We start from the raw sequence: 20,132 nt of genomic DNA, 5'->3' as shown, positions 1-20,132 counted from the left end.
ATGCTTCCCGTCTATGCTTCCGAGGCAGTTCGGAAACCCCCAAAGTTGTGGAAATCCTTCTTCAGATTTCTTCCACATCTCTGTTGTAGGAGTAGGTAAATACTTGGGTTGTAGAACAGTCCACATTGCCTGGCACACTTGTTTCACAATTTCTGAGACTGTTGAACGTCCTAACCGAAAAGAAAAAGCTATGCTCTGGTGACTCTCGCCTGTAGTCAAGTATCTGGAAAAGATTAAAATAAATTATGCCGGTAGAACGAATAGATAAGTTAACGACCAAAGATGTGTTTGTTTAAATTCAATGACAATGTTATGAATACAATGAAACAAAACAACCTATTAAGTAGAAAGTTCTCTCTAGCGGGACATACGGAACTAGATGTTAGGGTCTACTATCGTTTGCTGTATTCGTAAACACTGCAGATAAATTTATCACTCCACTCGTAACTACGTTGTGGGATAGCACTTTCTTCTGCCGAACCTTTCATATGATACAGCAAAATTGAAATGGAATAAATTATATGACTTCTGTTTGAAGCACAAAGAGGCCACAAATGGTAAAACTTCCCTCAAACAAATGGCTAGTCTGTGCCTCGTATCAATTGGCTTTCTACAGTTCGTTGTGCACTTCTCGGTGTTATCTTTTTATCAGGCGATGCAATTCCTCGAAACATTCTCACGACATACGAAAATATTTGAAGAACGTATCTTCGTCAGACTCTAGATCAATACACAGACGATGGTATTATCCTAAGCTTTCTCTCTTGCTATTAATGTCGTGCACCCAACATCTCCTCTTCTTGGTGCCATTTCGTATCGCTAGTGCGAGCTACTCATTTCTGCACTTAAAAAAAAAAAAGAAAGAAAGAAAACTCGCACAAAGATAACGTGTCCCGCGTGAAGCTTCCAAATCGTCTAACGCCAAGACAATCGCGCTACGCATGCAAGCTTAATGATGAGGTTCGGCCCTTTCCACAGTGTAACAGATGGCGCACCAAGAGTCGCTGCGGCCGGCCGGCCTTTGCCTGTGTGGCGTCCCTGGCCGCTGACTGGTCCGGCCTCCCGCTGAGCCGTCCGTCGCAGCGGCAGTTCTGTCCGGCCAGGCCTTAAGGGAGGGCATTACTTCTGGAAAAGAATTCATCAAAGGAGTACAGTGGATGGTCAAGCAGGTATTTTTTTAACGTACCTTTGAACAGCAGGTCACTATAGTAATTGAACGAAACCTTAAACATGAAGTGATAAATGTGCAATATACACAAATGCAATGAATTTGCGTAGACCAAATATGAGTAGTGAATTTCCCCTATCTGATGGCAGGCAATAAAGTAAGTAAATCGTCAAGACGGCCTTGTGTGCGGTGCAGATGCAGCAGGCTATAGCTGCTGTTACCAGAGGTGAGATGGGATGGCTGCGGGCCTCGAAAGCATTCGGTGTTCCCCAGGATACGCTTAGAAGACGAATTAGGAATACGAACGGAATCTTCAGTGGTGTTCTGTGGGTAGACACCAACCAATGTTCAACACTGCATTGGAGCGTGAACTGGTAGAACACTTGAAACTGTTGAAGTCGTGCATGTTTGGTATGACTATGAAGGAGGCTGCATTCCAAAAAGCCAAGAAAAGCAAAGAAGAAACTTAGTTTTGGAAAAGAAATATTGTACGAAAAAGATCTTTTTGGCGACAACGGTGTTGCTTCCGAAGATTGTCACTGTCTGTACTGCTTGGAACTATACTCGCATTCAAAACCTGGAGAACACTGTTTAAGGTGTCAGCATTGTAATTTGTTAGCATACACTGAATGTGCTGGAGTACGCCACAGAACAAAAAACATTATTTGTGATGTCTGCAAACAGACAGGATTGGGAGAATTATTTTTTCAAACACGGAACTAATTTTCTTATTTGATGTATTGACATTCGTAACACTACTTTCAGTCGTCACCTTATGTACGATTGAACTGAGAAACCTTAATTGATACCATTGAAGAAATTTTTCAGGGATAGTCTTTTATTTGTTCTTAAGTACAAATATATTAAACATATAAATATATAAATATTTATCTGAATCTCCTACGTTTTCTTACACCTATGTCATTTTACCAGTACATCGGTCTAAAATGACGTAGTATGCATTTTTCGCAAGAATGTCAAAAACGCATGGTTTACATTCATTTAAAAACATGGCACCAAGATGACGAAATCTACACTGAATGGGGCACAGTCCTGATATAAATTTTATTTAACATCATAGTTTATGAAGCAATAATGACCTTAAAACAAAATGGTATGTCATTTTATCCGGACTTCCCCTATTGTTCAAACAGGTCGATCTTCCTTTGTTCAAGGCCAAGTGTCTGTGAATCGTAATAAATTTCATTTTTCTTAAGTGAGGTTGTGATTCATATGCTTGTGGTTTGACAAAGGAAGTGGACACCTTTGATTGTATTGAAGAGCAACTAGTGTGTGGTTCACCATCATTTGCACTTTCTTCACCTGCCGTGGTGGGGTTTTGGTCACTTGGAGAAGGTTCATTTTCTTTTATTGTGGCATAAAAATTTCCTGCGCTATATATCGGTGTGTAACTTACATCAAAAACATCATGTCGTTGAGATAAGGCCATTTATAAGAAGCAACCACTTATTGACCATTCTTGATTTCATGTTTCCTTGTGAATGTATCTCAAAGTTTTTACCACAGTCTCATCCTGTGATTAATATTGCGATATGGTTTTTCTGTTTCATGAAAGTAATTTTGGTTATGTGTCTAACGATTCAACCAAATGATTACTATGCTGAAGGCCAATGTATGTCCTCAGTTCTGGATGCGATATGGAAAATTTTCTATCAGTGACATGTATTTCTTCCTGGCTCGAAAAAAATTTGAAGTATAGCGGCAGGCTTAGAAGAGCGGTGCATTTTTTGTTCATCCGTTGGATGTATTAATGACAAGTACATCCGAGTTAAATGTCCAAAACAAAGTGGAGCTACGTATTATCATTACAATTTTTTTTTTTTATGCGGTCGCACTATAACCTGTTGGAGACTGCTATTGTCGGTTTATTGTTCGGATGTCAGAGGTTATGGAAACCAGAATGATGCAAGAACTTTTTACACCTCAAGTGTTCATTCTTGGAGAACTGTCATGTCGAGAGGAATTGTTGCAGATATGCCATTTATCATGCTCAGAGATAATACAAGCCCTTTGAAAAGTTATCTAATGAATCTTACTTCAAACGACATCCTGCATGAAGAGTAAGTTTTCAGCTACAGGCTAGGGTGGAATGTGCCTTCGGTATTATGACTGCCAAATGACCTTTAATGGGAAAATCTGTTGAAACTGAAGCTGCAGAGAGAATAGCTCAAATATATCTGCTTATTGCATTAACTTAATTATTGACTGTGAAGCCAGTGACTTTGTAAGCTCTGCGAAATTACAAGATTTTTGTCAAAAATCACCATTTCAACGAAATGCCTAATTCCTACCAGTAATTCCCATTTCTGTTATATTTTAACGAAGTAGGTCAACTAGAACGCAAATGAACATTCCCATCCTGTTTATACTCCAGATTGTATAAAAGCTATTAGCTTTTAAATGATGCTAACAGTTGTATTGGTCAAGAAAAAAAATTAATTCTAATTAAATAAACGGAAAAAAACAAGAGTTAGACTGGATGAAAATTACGAGCGCAAGAAGTTATAGTGGGAAGACCCGTCGTTCATCGAGCACCAACAAACGTCGGTAGAGGGCGGGAACATTGAAAACTCAATTTGACTCCGATATTTCCCAACGTGTCGTAAAAAACGACGTTCGAGACGTGCTGAAACGCAGCGTTACTGAAAAGTGCTAGATCGACTTGCCTTTCACATTGCATTATCTTCAGCAAAGTATCTCGAATTTCGTGTTCCAATCAAAGAGTAAAACTGGAATTATAAAATAAAAATATATTTGGGGAAGGGAGTATTTTAGTGATCTCCCTGCTTGGTATAGATCACTGATATAATTCCATAAATTTTGATGGGCTAATTTGTTAACTTCAGCCAAAGAAAGTTATTTGTTGATATTATTATTATGCTGGAATTGGAATTTGTGGAGCACTTTCAATAGAATCTTTACTGTTTTGTCCGAAATCCTTCTGTCGCATTGAATTCTCTTTGACCAGACTGTGTCGTCTATGGCATCAGGTGAAATTAATGTTCGTAAAACCACAAAACATTTTTGTATGCGGTGTTGAACTAGAGGTGCTCCTAGTTTTTAGTTATCCACTTGTTCTCATGGTAAGCATTGTTTGTTTATCTCTCTTTTGCTAAAATTGCGCCAACAATTACGTAACTACCAACGGATCCTGATTTATTAAGAACTTAGTAAGGAATCGGCTGACTACTGTAGACGGATGATCAGTCAATAACACACATCAGAAAAACCCCAAGCAGAGGAAAATTTGTTTGGATGGCTTGGGAAAAATGCAGTCTCCTTGTAAACCCTTCGTAAATACAGCGACCAACTGCTGCAAGCGGTACCGGTAAACAAAAACGTCTGCGTAAAAAGGGCCAGAGATAATTCCGCAAGAAATGTGGCAGCGGATGTAAGTGCTATGCTCTGTAGTCATAATTGCTCCCGCTCTCTTATTTCATTTATTCATTCGTCGACAGTTTGCTTTTTATGAATGCCGCCTAAGGCATCGTTATGTAGCCAATATTGAGTTTCACGAGCATACAAAGGCGTAAACGAGACGTATTGCTCATGGACTGCGCGGCTGGTCCCGGCGGACGTTCGAGTCCTCCCTCGGGCATGGGTGTGTGTGTTTGTCCTCAGGACAGTTTAGGTTAAGTAGTGTGTAAGCTAATGGACTGATGACCTTAGCAGTTAAGTCCCATAAGATTTCACACACATTTGAACATTTTGGGACGTATTGCTATACGTAGCTATAGTGATTGTAAGTACCGTAGTGAGGGAAAATAACCTGCCTTAATATACTACATCACACACACTTTAAACTTTCCTGGTGTTTTTACTACGTAGCGGAAAAAAATTTTGAAAAAACAATATTAAGAACTTTCACAGCAGTAATAATTCTTCGCATGCCTATGTCATTACACAGTAGTCGGTAATATATAGCCATCATACTGGACGTACTGAAACCTCCTAAAACTATATCGACAGCAAAAAAATAAAGAAGGACAAAACTTTTCGTGAAGTCATGTATTTTCTCGAGTATTATTTAGACACAGACAGTTTGTTGTACAGATTTTCACCAGCATTCACAGGATCCTTATCCACTGGTTGTATCTGTTTCCTGTTGATGTAGCAATCACTTCTTTTTCTTGTGTCAAATCGTGCACGTCACTGTTTAATAATGCATTTCAACTTTTAACAAACAGATATGCTTTAAACGAACTTTTGAAGCAGCACCCCATATTAGAATATAGTTCGACAAATGTGGGAAGATCGACCCATAGTATATTTTCAGTAAGTGTATCGTCATTGAGTGTAGTGGATTACCTTCTCGTTAGAAATACATAAAAGATCATTTTTTGAGGAAAATTGTCACCATCAAAGGTTCCCGTATGATATATAGGTCTACAGTGACACCCAGGAATTTGTAGCAATGTAATTCCTTTAGATAAATAGGTAATCGTTACATATTGGACAACTGTTGCATTCTTCAATATGGCTCAAACGTAAACATTGGGCTGCATATATAAAATCCTTTCGGTTTCCAAGCTGTGTCGATTCAAATAAAATTCCCAAGCTTTCGATAGCTACCTCCGCCATTGTTAGAATAAAAACCACTGGCTGCTGGGGCTGTCATTGTTTCTTGCTTATAGAGGCATGATTGCAGCTCTTCCACCAATCAAAGAGGACCAAAATGACGCGTGTGCAGAAGGTGAGTTCGGCAGCTCCAGCCCATTACGGGACTGAGTGATGCCAAGACGCGAGAGGCTGGTACCACATTTGAAACTGCTGTGCCTGCCTTCCTACAAATGTTAAACATCTCCATCTTTGCTTCCTTTCGATATCTAAAGCCCATCCCAACGCCCTGCTAAGTGTGTACCCCTGTTCTCTGTTGAAATCGTTGTTATTTATTCTAATCTCAGCCATTTCCTTTATAATGGAATCCCAAGATGTTGATGCATGAGCCAAGACTCTCGTGTTTTCAAACTGTATTTTGTATCCGTTTTCCAGGCAGTGCTCATCTATGACCGACTTGTAAAGATCCCTTTGTTCAATATGTGGCGTGTGCTTGGATCAATGCTCTGCAAGTGTGTGGATTATCTTACTTATGTAGGTGCTGCTGCATTTGCAAGGAATACCATACAAACACTGGGCACATGAAGAACTACATCATCCTTAACAGGACACAGCATATGTTGTATCTTGGGGGTGGGGCCGGAACACTGGTCTCAGTTCATGTTTCTGCAACACACGTCCTGACTTGCTGCTTGTTGCACCACAGTACAGCAAGAAAGCAGTCAGCTTGGCTTCTTCTGCTAGTTCACAAGGCGACTGGAGGCAACCATCTTCAGTTTTATTTATTTATTTATTTTTTATTTGGTATGCGTATTTCATAGATCCGCACATGCGAGTGATTTGCCTGGATGTGGAACGTGTCAATACAATTGTACAAATACAATTAATGCTACAGAATAGTAATATAATACAATGATATAGATATTATAAGTATCACTTTTTCTCATTTACAAGCTGTCATAAAACTAGTATAGCAATTCTCAATATAACATTATAACTATAACATTAACACTATAACATTAACATAATATTGTATCATCCATCTAATAACTAAGAGACTAAATACATCTATTATTAAGGGAGGGTATTACTTCTGGAAAAGAATTCATCTAACGAGTACAGTGGATGGTCGAACAGGTATTTTTTTAACATACTTTTGAACAGCGTTTCATTTTCTATTGTACATTTAATATAATTAGACAATGCATTAAAAGTCCTTATAGCAGCATACTTTACTCCCTTCTGTACAAGTGTTGAATTTTTTAGTTCAACATGTAGATCATCTTTACCTCTAGTATTGTAGTTATGGTATGAACAATTTGTTTCATACTGAGCATAGTCTTTATTAACTACATTCATCAGAGAGTATACGTACTGACATGTTGTGGTCAGAATACCTAACTGTGTAAAAAGTTTTCTACATGAGGTTCATGGAGGAACCCCACACATGATTCTGACTGCTCTCTTCTGAGCAGTTAAGATTTTTTTTGAGGCTGGTGAATTACCCCAGAATATTATTCTGTAACTCATTAATGAGTGAAAGTACCCAAAGTAAGATGATTTTAAAATGTTGATGTCCCCAAAATGAGTAATTATTCTTAGAGCAAAAGTTGCTGATGAAAGCCTTTTTAGAGTAAGGGGGACATGCTGTTCCCAGTTGAGCCTACTGTCAATGTGAACCCCCAGGAATTTAGTGGTTTTCACCTGTTCTAGTTCCTGGTTGTCATGAGCAATTACTATATTTTCTAGAGTTTTACTTTTTGTGTGGAACTGTATAAAATTAGTTTTTTTAATATTAACTGAAAGAGAATTAGTTGAAAACCAAGCTGTAACTTCTCTGAGTATATCATTAACATCAGTCTACAGATCAGCAGTAGACTTACCATCTACGACAATGCTTGTATCATCAGCAAACATTGTGAATTCACAATTTTTACCAATGGACAGTGGTAAATCATTAACATATATTAAAAACAGCAAGGGTCCAAGGACAGATCCCTGGGGAACTCCATGCTGAATTTTGCCCCATTCAGAATCCACTAGATTAGGAGATCCTTTGTTGCACCTGAAACTGTTTGCTGCTTCTCTCTTGCTATAAGTATTCTCCCTGAACATGTGTCTCAAGTACTGTGATTCAAACTGTTGATAGACATTGTCAAAAATAACTTTTGGTCTGTGTATTAATGTGTCCTGGACTGCTTTTATGTGTACAGCTTGGTGAAAACTATCAGCTTTCACGTATCAGTCAGTGTGTGTCAGTTTCCTGTACTCTGAATGACACCGTTGGCCTCCTGCTGTCCTCTTAACTAAAGGATCCAAGAACAGTAGCTTGCCATCCTTCTCCATCTCAGTGATAGACTTAATGTTGGGATGGACTTCATTCATATGATTGATGGACTGCTGCAGTGTATTTTCACCTTGAGGGCATATCAGGAAGGTGCCATCAGCATACCTTACGAAATAATATGGATGCAATGCAATGTTGCAGACTTCAGAGCCTGCTCTTCAAAGTGCTCCATGGAGAAATTCATGACTGTGGAAAACAGTGGTGATACCATTGCTGTGCCATCTGCCATTTCATCATATACACCATGATACAAGAAGTGTATTGTTGTTAGAACGTGACAGAACAACTTGATGATTCCAGGTTGAAACTGTTGGGCCAAAAGATTCATTGTCTCTTGTATTGGCACCCTCATAAGAAGTGTGTCCGCAGCCTGTAGTCTCGTGGTCGTGTTCTCACTTCCCGAGCACGGGGTCCCGGGTTTGATTCCTGATGGGGTCAGGGATTTTCACCTTCCTCGAGATGACTGGGTGTTTGTGTTGTCCTCATCATTTCATCATCATTCATGAAAGTGGCGAGTTTGGACTGAGCAAAAATTGGAAATTTGTACGGGCACTGATAACTGTGCAGTTGAGTGCTCCACAAACCAAAAATCATCATCATCATCATCATCATCATCATCATCAGAAGTGACATAACATCCAGACTAATCACTATTCACTATGTTGCTTTGCCCTATTTTTATTTTCTTCAGTGTTTCAACAAAAGTCTATGAGTTTACAACATGGTGTCCACAATGTCCCACCTTTGGCACTAATAATCCTGTCATAGAAGATATTAATCAGACACACTGCGACGAATCTCTGAAGACACATTAGGCTGACTGCTGGTCAATTTACCACAGCCTTTATTTGGCTTTCACATTTGTTGGTTTCACCAGCTCACAACCAGACTGCCACCTTTCAATCTAATCTAGACCTTAGTCTGTGCTACAGATCAGTCTGTCGCCACTATTTCTTGGGGGGGGGGGGGGGGGGGGGGGGGGGGGGGGGGGGGGGGGGGGGGGGGGGGGGGGGGGGGGGGGGGGGGGAGTTCAATACCAACCTGTAACCAAAAGATGGATGCATTGACAACAGCATCTACAGAAAATCTACTCGCATTAGTCTGTACGTGCTCACCATCAACCATTATCATCCATCACAAGAACACAAGAAGCACACTGTGAAACAGATGTTGGTACATAATGCAATCACTCTTGATTGATATCAGATGCTGATAACTTGCCCCATGTAGTGAGCTGCCCTTGCAACATATTGAGGATAAAAGGCTACAATGATCACCAAATAAATGAAGTGGTCCCACATGAGAATCAAAATAAGACCACTGACGTGGAGCAGGAAAAGAATTTTCATTTTTGCTATTCTAGGGATCCATGTCAGGTAAGATAAGCACGTGCTGAGAGAGACAAAATCAGATTGATATTCACGCCTGTCATAACTGAGCAATTACTGATGTCAGTTAATGGCGAAACAGGTCTTGAGAACAACTAGGGTTGAATAAAAATGGTACAGGTGCAGCCAATCTTACATTGAATAAAGAGTGCACATTGTACTAGTGCTGAAAAGAGTATGAGAGATTTTTAATGCTTATACTCCCATGAAATTCTGCTTTATCCTGGCATGCTCTGGAAAATGGTCATTGAATCGAAAGTGCCAAAACTTCTGTCATGGCTCACAATAACGGCTGCTGCAACAGTATAGTTAAAGAAGCCGCTGAAATAAAAATCACTGGCAACACTTTTAATAGAGAAAGCATCTACAGCTTAGTGAAGGGTGGAATCCAGTGATTACAAGTGGAAAGTGCAGGCATTGAATGTGAAGTCAACTTATTCTTATGCCTATGTACAATGATACTGTGAGCAGCAGTGATGTTTCACCGGGCAGCTAGAGTGTACAAGAGCATAATATTAGCCTATTAGCAATGGCCAAGGAGTGCTTTGTCAAAGGCGCATGGTTTTCTTAACCATTCGATTTGACTGGAAGCCTGAGAAGATTTTATTCAAAATATAGTTCTGATAACATTTTAAGAATTACTGACTTAGATTTTCATTACATTAAATACAGAGTAGCTCGGCGTTCTGTACAAGGACTCTACTTTCTATTCTGTACCATAAATTATATGCCACTTGTCATAGCCTAGGTGATTGTATATGCTGATGACACATCTGTAATAATAAATAGCAACTACATCTACGTCTGTACTCTGCAAACCACTGTGAGCTGCATGGAAAATGGTATGTCCCATTGTAGCAGCTATTAGAGTTTCTTCCTGTTCCATTCATGTATGGAGCAAGGGAAGAATGATCGTTTGAATGCCTCTATGTGTACAGTAATTATTCTGATCTTATCCTCATGATGCCTATTTGAGTGATATGTGGAGGATTGTAGTGTATTTCTAAATTCATCATTTAAATCCAATTCTTGAAACTTTGTTAGCAGACTTTCTCAGGATAGTTTACATCAATCTTGAAGTCTTACAGTTCAGTTCCTTTGGTATGTCTGAGAGACTCTCCCATGGATCAGACACACCTGTGACCATTTGTGCTGCCCTCTGTGTATGTTCAATATCCCCAGTGCGTCCTTTTTGGTATGGGTCCCACACACTTAAGTAATATTCTAGAGCTGGTCACACAAATGATTTGTAAGCAATCTCCTTTGTAGACTGATTGCACTTCCCCAATGTTCAGCCAATAAACTAAAGACTACCACCTGCTTTGTCCAACTGACTCTATGTGATCATTCCATTTCATATCCCTACAAAGTGATACACTCAGGTATTTATATGAGTTGGTTGATTCCAACAGTGACTCATTGATGTTACAGGGTACTATGTTTTCTCATTTTGTGAAGTGAAGTGAACAGTTTTACATTTTGAACATTTTAAGCAAGTCGCCAGTCTTTGCACCACTTTAAAGTCTTATCAAGATTAAATAAATATTTATGCAGATTCCTTCAGATGGTGCTTCAGTCTAGACAACTGCATCATCTGCAAGAAGCCTGATTTTATTGTTAGTACTGTCTGCAAGGTCATTAATATACAACCTGAACAGCAAGGCTCCCAACACACTTCCCTGGGGGCACACCTGAAATTACTTCTACATCTGACTATGACTCTCCATCCAGTTGTCAGTCTAAACTCTCTTAAATAACTGGGAAGGAAAGCATGTGAGAACATGAAAATGGCAAAAGTCTGTCCAGAGAAAACAATACATATTCATACATGGAGATAAAACAGATAACATTCCAAAAGATGCAAATACCCATTAAACAGAGATTTTTGTGAATACAACACCAGGTCTAGAGAAAATTATTATAGACTCAGTAAAAGACGAAAAATTACTGATAGAGAACCTGTAACTTCAAGGAGCATATTTTGCAGCTGACTTCTATCCAACATAGAGCATGTATTATTCTTAATCATTTTTAAAAATAAGTTAAAAATACGAAATATATGAACATCTGCTTAGCTCAAAAGCAGAAACAACAGTCTCCATAAACTCAGTTGGGGATCATCAGCAGGCACTGATTGATTCAAATGGCTCTGAGCACTATGGGACTTAACATCTGAGGTCATCAGTCCCCTAGAACTTAGAACTACTTAAGCCTAACTAACCTAAGGCATCGCACACATCCATGCCCAAGGCAGGATTCAAACATGCGACTGTAGCAGTTGCGCGGTTCCAGACTGAAGTGCCTAGAACTGCTCGGCCACAGTGGCCGGCCACTGTTTGAGTATCGGCATTGGGCCGGGTACACTCAACAGCTGAGTACTGTGCTTAAGGGCCCCTACACTTGGGGGGGGGGGGGGCAAGGGGACACATCTCTGCCCCCTCCCCCCACCCTCCAGGTCTCAGGAAAAGGTAAAAAAAATAGTGAAGTCAGGTGCTTCCCTTTCAAGAAAATGATTTAAAAGCTGCACATTTTAAGAGGGTTATAACTGGAACTTTTTTATGGCTTATTGCAGGCTGCCATTTGTTTTTTAAAATATTAAAAATCTCCCCCCCCCCTCCTAATCAGGCTCCTACCCCCTTCCACCACCATACCCCCTACAAACTATCATATGTGCACCCTAATCTGTGCACCTGTCTGGCTTAATATTCCACATGTAGAAAAGGTAGAGGTACAACATAATGAAGCCATGTGCATTCTTAGTGCCCAGTCAATACAATATACTCCTACATGATTAAGATCAAGACATCCCACTCATACTGCAATCAGGACTCTTACATGCCATTGATGGATGGAAACACTATTGGCAACAAAACTGTCCTTTACAATGCCAGAAACTGCCCAGCGTCCAGAAGATACGCCTCTGAATTTGACCAGCCTCGGGCAATTTGGTCTACTCTGATCCACACCTGAATGGGCCATGTGTGATGTGGAGACATTCTCGGACAAATTTTCATCACCATCTTGTAATTGACTACAGGGTTATAAACACAAAATCAAATAGGGGTAATGCAGGAGTAGGTTTAATAATGAATAGGAAAATAGGAATGCGGGTAAGCTACTACAAACAGCATAGTGAACCCATTATTTTGGCCAAGATAGATACGAAGTTCACACCTACTACAGTAGTACAAGTTTATATGCCAACTAGCTCTGCAGATGATGAAGAAATTGAAGAAATGTATGATGAAATAAAAGAAATTATTCATATAGTGAAGGGTGATGAAAATTTAATAGTCATGGGTGACTGGAATTCGGTAGTAGGAAAAGGGAGAGAAGGAAACGTAGTAGGTGAATATGGATTGGGGCTAAGAAATGAAAGAGGAAGCCACCTGATAGAATTTTGCACAGAACACAACTTAATCATAGCTAACAACTTGGTTCAAGAATCATAAAAGAAGGCTGTATGCATGGAAGAAGCCTGGAGATACTGACAGGTTTCAGATAGATTATATAATGGTATGACAGAGATTTAGGAACCAGATTTTAAATTGTAAATCATTTTCAGGGGCAGATGTGGACTCTGACCACAATCTATTGGTTATGATCTGTAGATTAAAACTGAAGAAACTGCAAAAAGGTGGGAATTTAAGGAGATGGGACCTGGATAAACTGACTAAACCAGAGGTTGTACAGAGTTTCAGGGAGAGCATAAGGGAACAATTGACAGGAATTGGGGAAAGAAATACAGTAGAAGAAGAATGGGTAGCTTTGAGGGATGAAGTAGTGAAGGCAGCAGAGGATCAAGTAGGTAAAAAGACGAGGGCTAGTAGAAATCCTTGGGTAACAGAAGAAATATTGAATTTAACTGATGAAAGGAGAAAATATAAAAATGCAGTAAATGAAGCAGGCAAAAAGGAATACAAACGTCTCAAAAATGAGATCAACAGGAAGTGCAAAATGGCTAAGCAGGGATGGCTAGAGGACAAATGTAAGGATGTAGAGGCTAATCTCACTAGGGGTAAGATAGATAGTGCCTACAGGAAAATTAAAGAGACCTTTGGAGATAAAAGAACCATTCGTATGAACATCAAGAGCTCAGATGGAAACCCAGTTCTAAGCAAAGAAGGGAAAGCAGAAAGGTGGAAGGAGTATATAGAGGGTCTATACAAGGGCGATGTACTTGACGACAATATTGTGGAAATGGAAGAGGATGTAGATGAAGATGAAATTGGAGATACGATACTGCGTGAAGAGTTTGACAGAGCACTGAAAGACCTGAGTCGAAACAAGGCCCCCAGAGTAGACAACATTCCATTAGAACTACTGACGGCCTTGGGAGAGCCAGGCCTTACCAAACTCTACCATCTGGTGAGCAAGATGTATGAAACAGATGAAATACCCTCAGACTTCAAGAAGAATATAATAATTCCAATCCCAAAGAACGCAGGTGTTGACAGATGTGAAAATTACCGAACTATCAGTTTAATAAGTCACAGCTGCAAAATACTAACGTGAATTCTTTACAGACGAATGGAAAAACTAGTAGAAGCTGACCTCAGGGAAGATCAGTTTGGCTTCCGTAGAAATATTGGAACACGTGAGGCAATACCGACCCAACGACTTATCTTAGAAGCTAGATTAAGGAAGAGCAAACCGACGTTTCTAGCATTTGTAGACTTAGCGAAAGCTTTTGACAATGTTGACTGGAATACTCTCTTTCAAATTCTGAATGTGACAGGGGTAAAATACAGGGAGCGAAAGGCTATTTACAATTTGTACAGAAACCAGATGGCAGTTATAAGAGTCGAGGGACATGAAAGGGAAGCAGTGGTTGGGAAGGGAGTGAGACAGGGTTGTAGTCTCTCCCTGATGTTATTCAATCGGTATATTGAGCAAGCAGTGAAGGAAACAAAAGAAAAATTCAGAGTATGTATTAAAATCCATGGAGAAGAAATAAAAACTTTGAGGTTCGCCGATGACATTGTAATTCTGTCAGAGACAGCAAAGGACTTGGAAGAGCAGTTGAATGGAATATACAGTGTCTTGAAAGGATGATATAAGATGAACATCAACAAAAGCAAAACGAGGATAATGGAATTTAGTCGAATTAAGTCGTGGGATGCTGAGGGAATTAGATTAGGAAATGAGACACTTAATGTAGTAAAGGAATTTTACTATTTGGGGAGCAAAATAACTGATGATGGTCAAAGTAGAGAGGATATAAAATGTAGACTGGCAATGGCAAGGAAAGCGTTTCTGATGAAGAGAAATTTGTTAACATCGAATATAGATTTAAGTGTCAGGAAGTCGTTTCTGAAAGTATTTGTGTGGAGTGTAGCCATGTATGGAAGTGAAACATGGACGATAAATAGTTTGGACAAGAAGAGAATAGAAGCTTTCAAAATGTGGTGCTACAGAAGAATGCTGAAGATTAGATGGGTAGATCACATAACTAATGAGGAGGTATTGAATAGGACTGGGGAGAAGAGAAGTTTGTGGCACAACTTGACCAGAAGAAGGGTCGGTTGGTAGGACATGTTCTGAGGCATCAAGGGATCACCAATTTAGTATTGGAGGGCAGTGTGGAGGGTAAAAATCGTAGAGGGAGACCAAGAGATGAATACACTAAGCAGATTCAGAAGGATGTAGGTTGCAGTAGGTACTGGGAGATGAAGAAGCTTGCACAGGATAGAGTAGCATGGAGAGCAGCATCAAACCAGTCTCAGGACTGAAGACCACAACAACAACAACTTGTAATTGTGCTGTGGAATGACAGGCAGTTCCTCATGTGATATCAAAATGTTACACATGTAATTACAAGGGTCCTTTTGAGGATATCATGTCAGCAATGAGTGGTGTGATAAAATACATGAAAGACCTTGATATCCATCTACATCTGTTGTCATTTGCGTTATTTTATTCTCGATAGCTATGTTTAAATTTTACCATGTAGTAACTTTTGTATATGTATTGCCATATGATAAATAATAAATAAATGTGAAATCTAAAATTCTACATATAGAATTTTAATTTCAAGATGCCCATGTGCCCTCAGGTTGTAAGTAGAATATATGTAGTTACACCATTCATTCACATGAGCAAGCACACCTCATGCATACATGACCACCAACTCCAGCAGCTTGGACCAGAATGAAACTGTCACATGGAATGGAAGCAGCAATCTGGCAGGGAGTGGGCAAGGGGAAGGGATAGCAATGTGCAGGTGGGGGGAGAGAAGAACACTGTGTGGCAGAGTGTGGAGGGACCAGACTACCAACAAGTCCAGCATCTGGAGGCTGCGAGGCAGGGAGATGGGGGAAAACGAAACAGAAAAGGAAGTGAGTGAGGAAAGATTGGATGGAGGGTGTGGGAACATTGTGTTACCATAAGTCGAGGCTGCATGAATTCGGGACTGGAGAATGTACTGTTCCCACTCCCGAAATGGTCCGGCTTCAGCGTAAGGTAACATACTGTTCTCATACCCTCTGTCCATCACTTCATACCTATTCTTGTCTCCCATCTTCTTTGTGTGTCACCTTCTGCCAGCACACCCTCCCATATTTCCCTGCTCCTCTTCTTTTTTACTCTGATTTCCTCATCTCCCTGCCTCACCGCCTCCTGACACTGTAACTGTTGACAGTCTAATTTCCTGCACGCTCCGCCAGACAGCGCTCCTCTCTTCCTCCCCATACACTACTATCCCTTCCCTTTCTCCAGCCCCTCCAGACTGCTTCCATTCATGTGACAGTTGTATTCTGGTCTGAGCACGTGGAGTTGGCGGTCATGTGTGTGTGGATGTGCTTGCTTGTGTGAATGAAGGAATTTTTCTCAAAACCATCAAGAATATCAGTAACTTGAGTTTGTACTGCATTTACTGTAGACAAACCCAGCCTAAAATCAACAAGTGAAGAGGGAAACATATTGAAATCCTCAAAAAAGCTGCAAAGTTGTAATTTAATGTAACATTCTGTTCCATTATATTTGGGAGGAATATTGGATGGCAACCTCCAAATATGTTTCTATGTTCTTTTGTATGAATTGGGATAACAATAGAGTCTTAAGGATCTCAGGAAATTTTCCAGCCTAAAAAGTGTTATTATTCAGAAAGGTTAGAGGGACAACAATAATGTCAATTATTTGTGTCAAGATGATGACTGAGATGCCATAGAGATCTTCACTGTAAGAGGTATGTAGTTTTGTGACCACTTTGTATATATACACTTCAACCATGTTTTTCAGACAGCGTTATAGTAATGATAATGCTAATGATCTTGCTATTGACTATTCTACTTACTAAAACATACACACACAAATTTTAGACCAGTAATTATGTTGGTGAAAGATGTGATTGAAATTTGATTGTACTTCACTGTGTGCATTATAGCTAATGAGTTAGCACTGATGTATGGTGTCAGTACAAATAAATAAGAACACACTGTTGTGTTAAAGACTGAGGAATTTATGTTTTTCAGATTTCACAATAGCCACACTTTTCACAAGTACCCTCAGGGAAAGAAAAGGTGTCACCAATTTCTGTTTATGTACAGAGACTTAAAACAGGCTCACCAAAATATGAGTGCAAATGACTAATATTCTTTGAGCTTAAGGGAAAATTTTATAAACATAAATGTGGGAGAAAAATTGAACATAAAAAGTAAAAGCAGTTTTAGTTCTAATGTAAAGCGTCTTGATAAAGAAGTAAAAGAGAAACAACTAGTCTGTATTATTCTGGAATGGTGCAACCTCAGTATGACTAAGGGAAATATGTGTGAAGCAGATGGATGATGTAACTACATAATTTTGACAAAATTAAAATAAACATGATTTTTTTTTTAATATTATACAATTATGTAATGCACAATTACCCTGGGAAATAGATATGTAAAAGTCACTGAGGAACACATTTACAATGCAGCTATAAATCATACATGTTTACACTGGCTCACAGCAGAATTTTTTGCAGAAACCAAAGTAGACAGCCCTTATTGATTTTGATGCGGTGAACATGAATTTCACGATTAAAATTATCTCCTAGTTCAGGATTACAAGGAAGTTGGGCTTTATATTTCATATATATTGCTGCCATAGTTAATAGGATATTTACATTAATTGAACTTACCTTGTTTATTTGTGCCATTTCTTTGCCTTTCTCTTGTGGATAGTCTCTGGAGCAGCTCTCTGTACCATCTAGCAGACATCACCCAACATAGCAATAGACTGTCAATGTCCTGGCGAAACTGTTCACTGTGCTTGTTGCTGAAGGCACTACAGTGCTTAGGAAACACATTGAGGTGGGAGCAAACAAAGTGCATCTTTAGGGTCGTGTTGTAGCCAATTACCTTTTAAGCATGAATGAATTTGTCCACAAGGTCCCAGTAATTTTCAGCTCTCCACTCAAAGTGTGTGTCCCCCAACAATTGACTTACCTGTGGCTTAATATATATGCCATTTGTGATCTTCTCTCTGCTGAGCCATGAAAACTTCTTACACACATACTGAAATGCTGCTTCATTACTGTGCATGTGCTTAACAAATGCTGTCAGGAGTTGCAACTTAATGCACAGTGGTGAAACAGCAATTTTGTTCAGATTGCTGGATGTTCTTCAGCAATATTTTTTGACCTAGGCACTAAAGCTGTTCTTGGAGGCCATTCCATCTGTGTGTAGTGTTTTTCTCTTGTGCAACTGTTCCACTCAAGTAACACCAATACCTAATGTAACACCCCTGCAAACCCAACAGCATCACAGTGACTTTCAAATCTCCACTTACCATCTATTCATGATTATAGTAATTAACACAGTTTCCAATGGATTTTCTTTAGCTAAGGCAGCATATGCAACAGGAATGAATGGCCTTTCATTACTGTTGTGTAACAGTATTGACATCAGGCTTGTTTTTGAGCCATCTATAAGGAGTGTCCACTTGTATGGTTTTGTATATGATGTTTAGGTCTTCCAACAAACTGTCATTATCACCACAGAATGTAATGTCATCTTCATTACTGAAGTGGCACTCATCTTTTTTCTGACACTTCAAAAACGTACTTCACGTACTGTGTCAGTGAGGAGATTGCACTGCTGCAGTCGTGAGGCCAAGAGCTTGATATTACATTTTGGAAGATCTAAATCCCTAATCATATCAGGTGATGATGTTGGTGTAAATGAAGGATCAGTGTCACTGGTGGATGATAGCATCTTTTTGGCAGTATGTGTCATTTCAGCATCATCATCATCACTGCTTGATGGTGGTTCATGTGGAGGAACAGGAACTGGCAGTCCTTTGTCTTAAGGCAGAGGGCAAATGATGTATGGTACATCAGGGTATTGAAGATTCCTCTTTCTCTTGGTACTGACTCCTTTCCCAAGGGAGGTACCAGTGAACAAACAAAGCAAAGAGCGTGCAGCCATGACAAATGACAACTAAATTGTATGTGGTTTCTATATTCGACAATGCTCATGTGACTGTATAGTGCACAAATAATTCTCTGTTGCTAAATTGTACTGGAAATTTCCACCTCACTCATGGCAGAGTACCTTTGCTCTTATAGAGTCCCATAAGTGTGGCTGTGAGAGATACACTTTATTTACTTGCAACCCTGGGCTGGGAGACAGTTTTAATCTTGATATTCATGTTCAGTGTATCTAAATTTATAAATCTTGGCTACTTTTATTTCTGTAGAAAATTTCTGCACTGTGTTACAGAAAACACATAACCCCCCCCTCCCCCCCACCCCACACACACACACAAACACTTTTTAAAGTATGGTTAAGTGGCATTGTATTGTATTAATTATTTTGAAAAATAAGAACCATGTATAATTTAGATTCCTGTCTCTTTAGGAACTTCCAAAGGCTGTGTACCTCCTCATTGGTGCAGAATTTTGTGAAAGATTTTCCTTTTGTGGCATAAGGAGTAAGTACTGCAACCAAATTTATCTGTCATTCCCTTAATATGTGATGCTTCTTAATTTTGGCAGTAGCGATTTTTTCTGCCTATTTCTGAAATGTAATTCATGTATTGGAGGATTAACATGAGAAGAAATGTTAAGCAAATAAATAATCATTGACATGCATTATCAAATATTTTGTAAATAAAAATTAACTATTTATGTGAATCCATAAAATGAATTACGGATGTTTATTCATCTACCAAAGTATTTAAGACACTGAACTGTTTTTGAAACAAATTGTATGACATATAATCCAAGAGATATGATGTCATAAACTCTGAGGTGTATGAAAAATTGCCTCAAAATACCTTTATTTTTTACTACTTTGACACTCATACACTCGAGACTAATTAAGGAAATCCCTGACACCTGGCAGCACTTTTGGCAGCCTTTAGCTGTGAAGTGCAAACAACTTTACATGGAAATCACAGTCGTCTGTAGAGCTATGAACAGGCATTGTCATAGAGATGTTTATAAACATAATCGTGTTGTAGACATGTGAAGCAGTTGTGCCCATATAGAAACTGTCTGGGATCATGTTTTTTAATTTGGATACTGTACTTAGACATTTGTATGTTATGCATATGTCTTTGTACAGCTGTCTCATAATTTCAAAGATGTGTTCACGAATAAATGGAAATGCATTGTTTTCGATACTTCACTACAAATTCAGTTCATTATTTGTTTTTATTTATAGTAGAA

General features: G+C 39.2%; 1 protein-coding gene across 1 annotated transcript in view; it reads left to right on the top strand.

Annotated features, from left to right (window-relative positions):
- The first annotated feature begins 1,123 nt into the window (after positions 1-1,123).
- LOC126188750 (peptide transporter family 1-like) overlaps positions 1,124-20,132 on the top strand; it is a 269,810-nt gene continuing 250,801 nt past the window's right edge. The window contains exons 1-2 of the mRNA XM_049930360.1: positions 1,124-1,169; positions 19,321-19,393. Coding sequence (XP_049786317.1) covers positions 1,158-1,169; positions 19,321-19,393 — 85 coding nt within the window. The 5' untranslated portion in view covers positions 1,124-1,157. The remainder of the gene's footprint in view (positions 1,170-19,320; positions 19,394-20,132) is intronic.

Source organism: Schistocerca cancellata, chromosome 5, assembly GCF_023864275.1.
Source record: "Schistocerca cancellata isolate TAMUIC-IGC-003103 chromosome 5, iqSchCanc2.1, whole genome shotgun sequence".
In the NCBI taxonomy this organism is placed as follows: Eukaryota; Metazoa; Arthropoda; class Insecta; order Orthoptera; family Acrididae; genus Schistocerca; species Schistocerca cancellata.
This window is presented reverse-complemented; position numbering and strand designations above follow the sequence as displayed.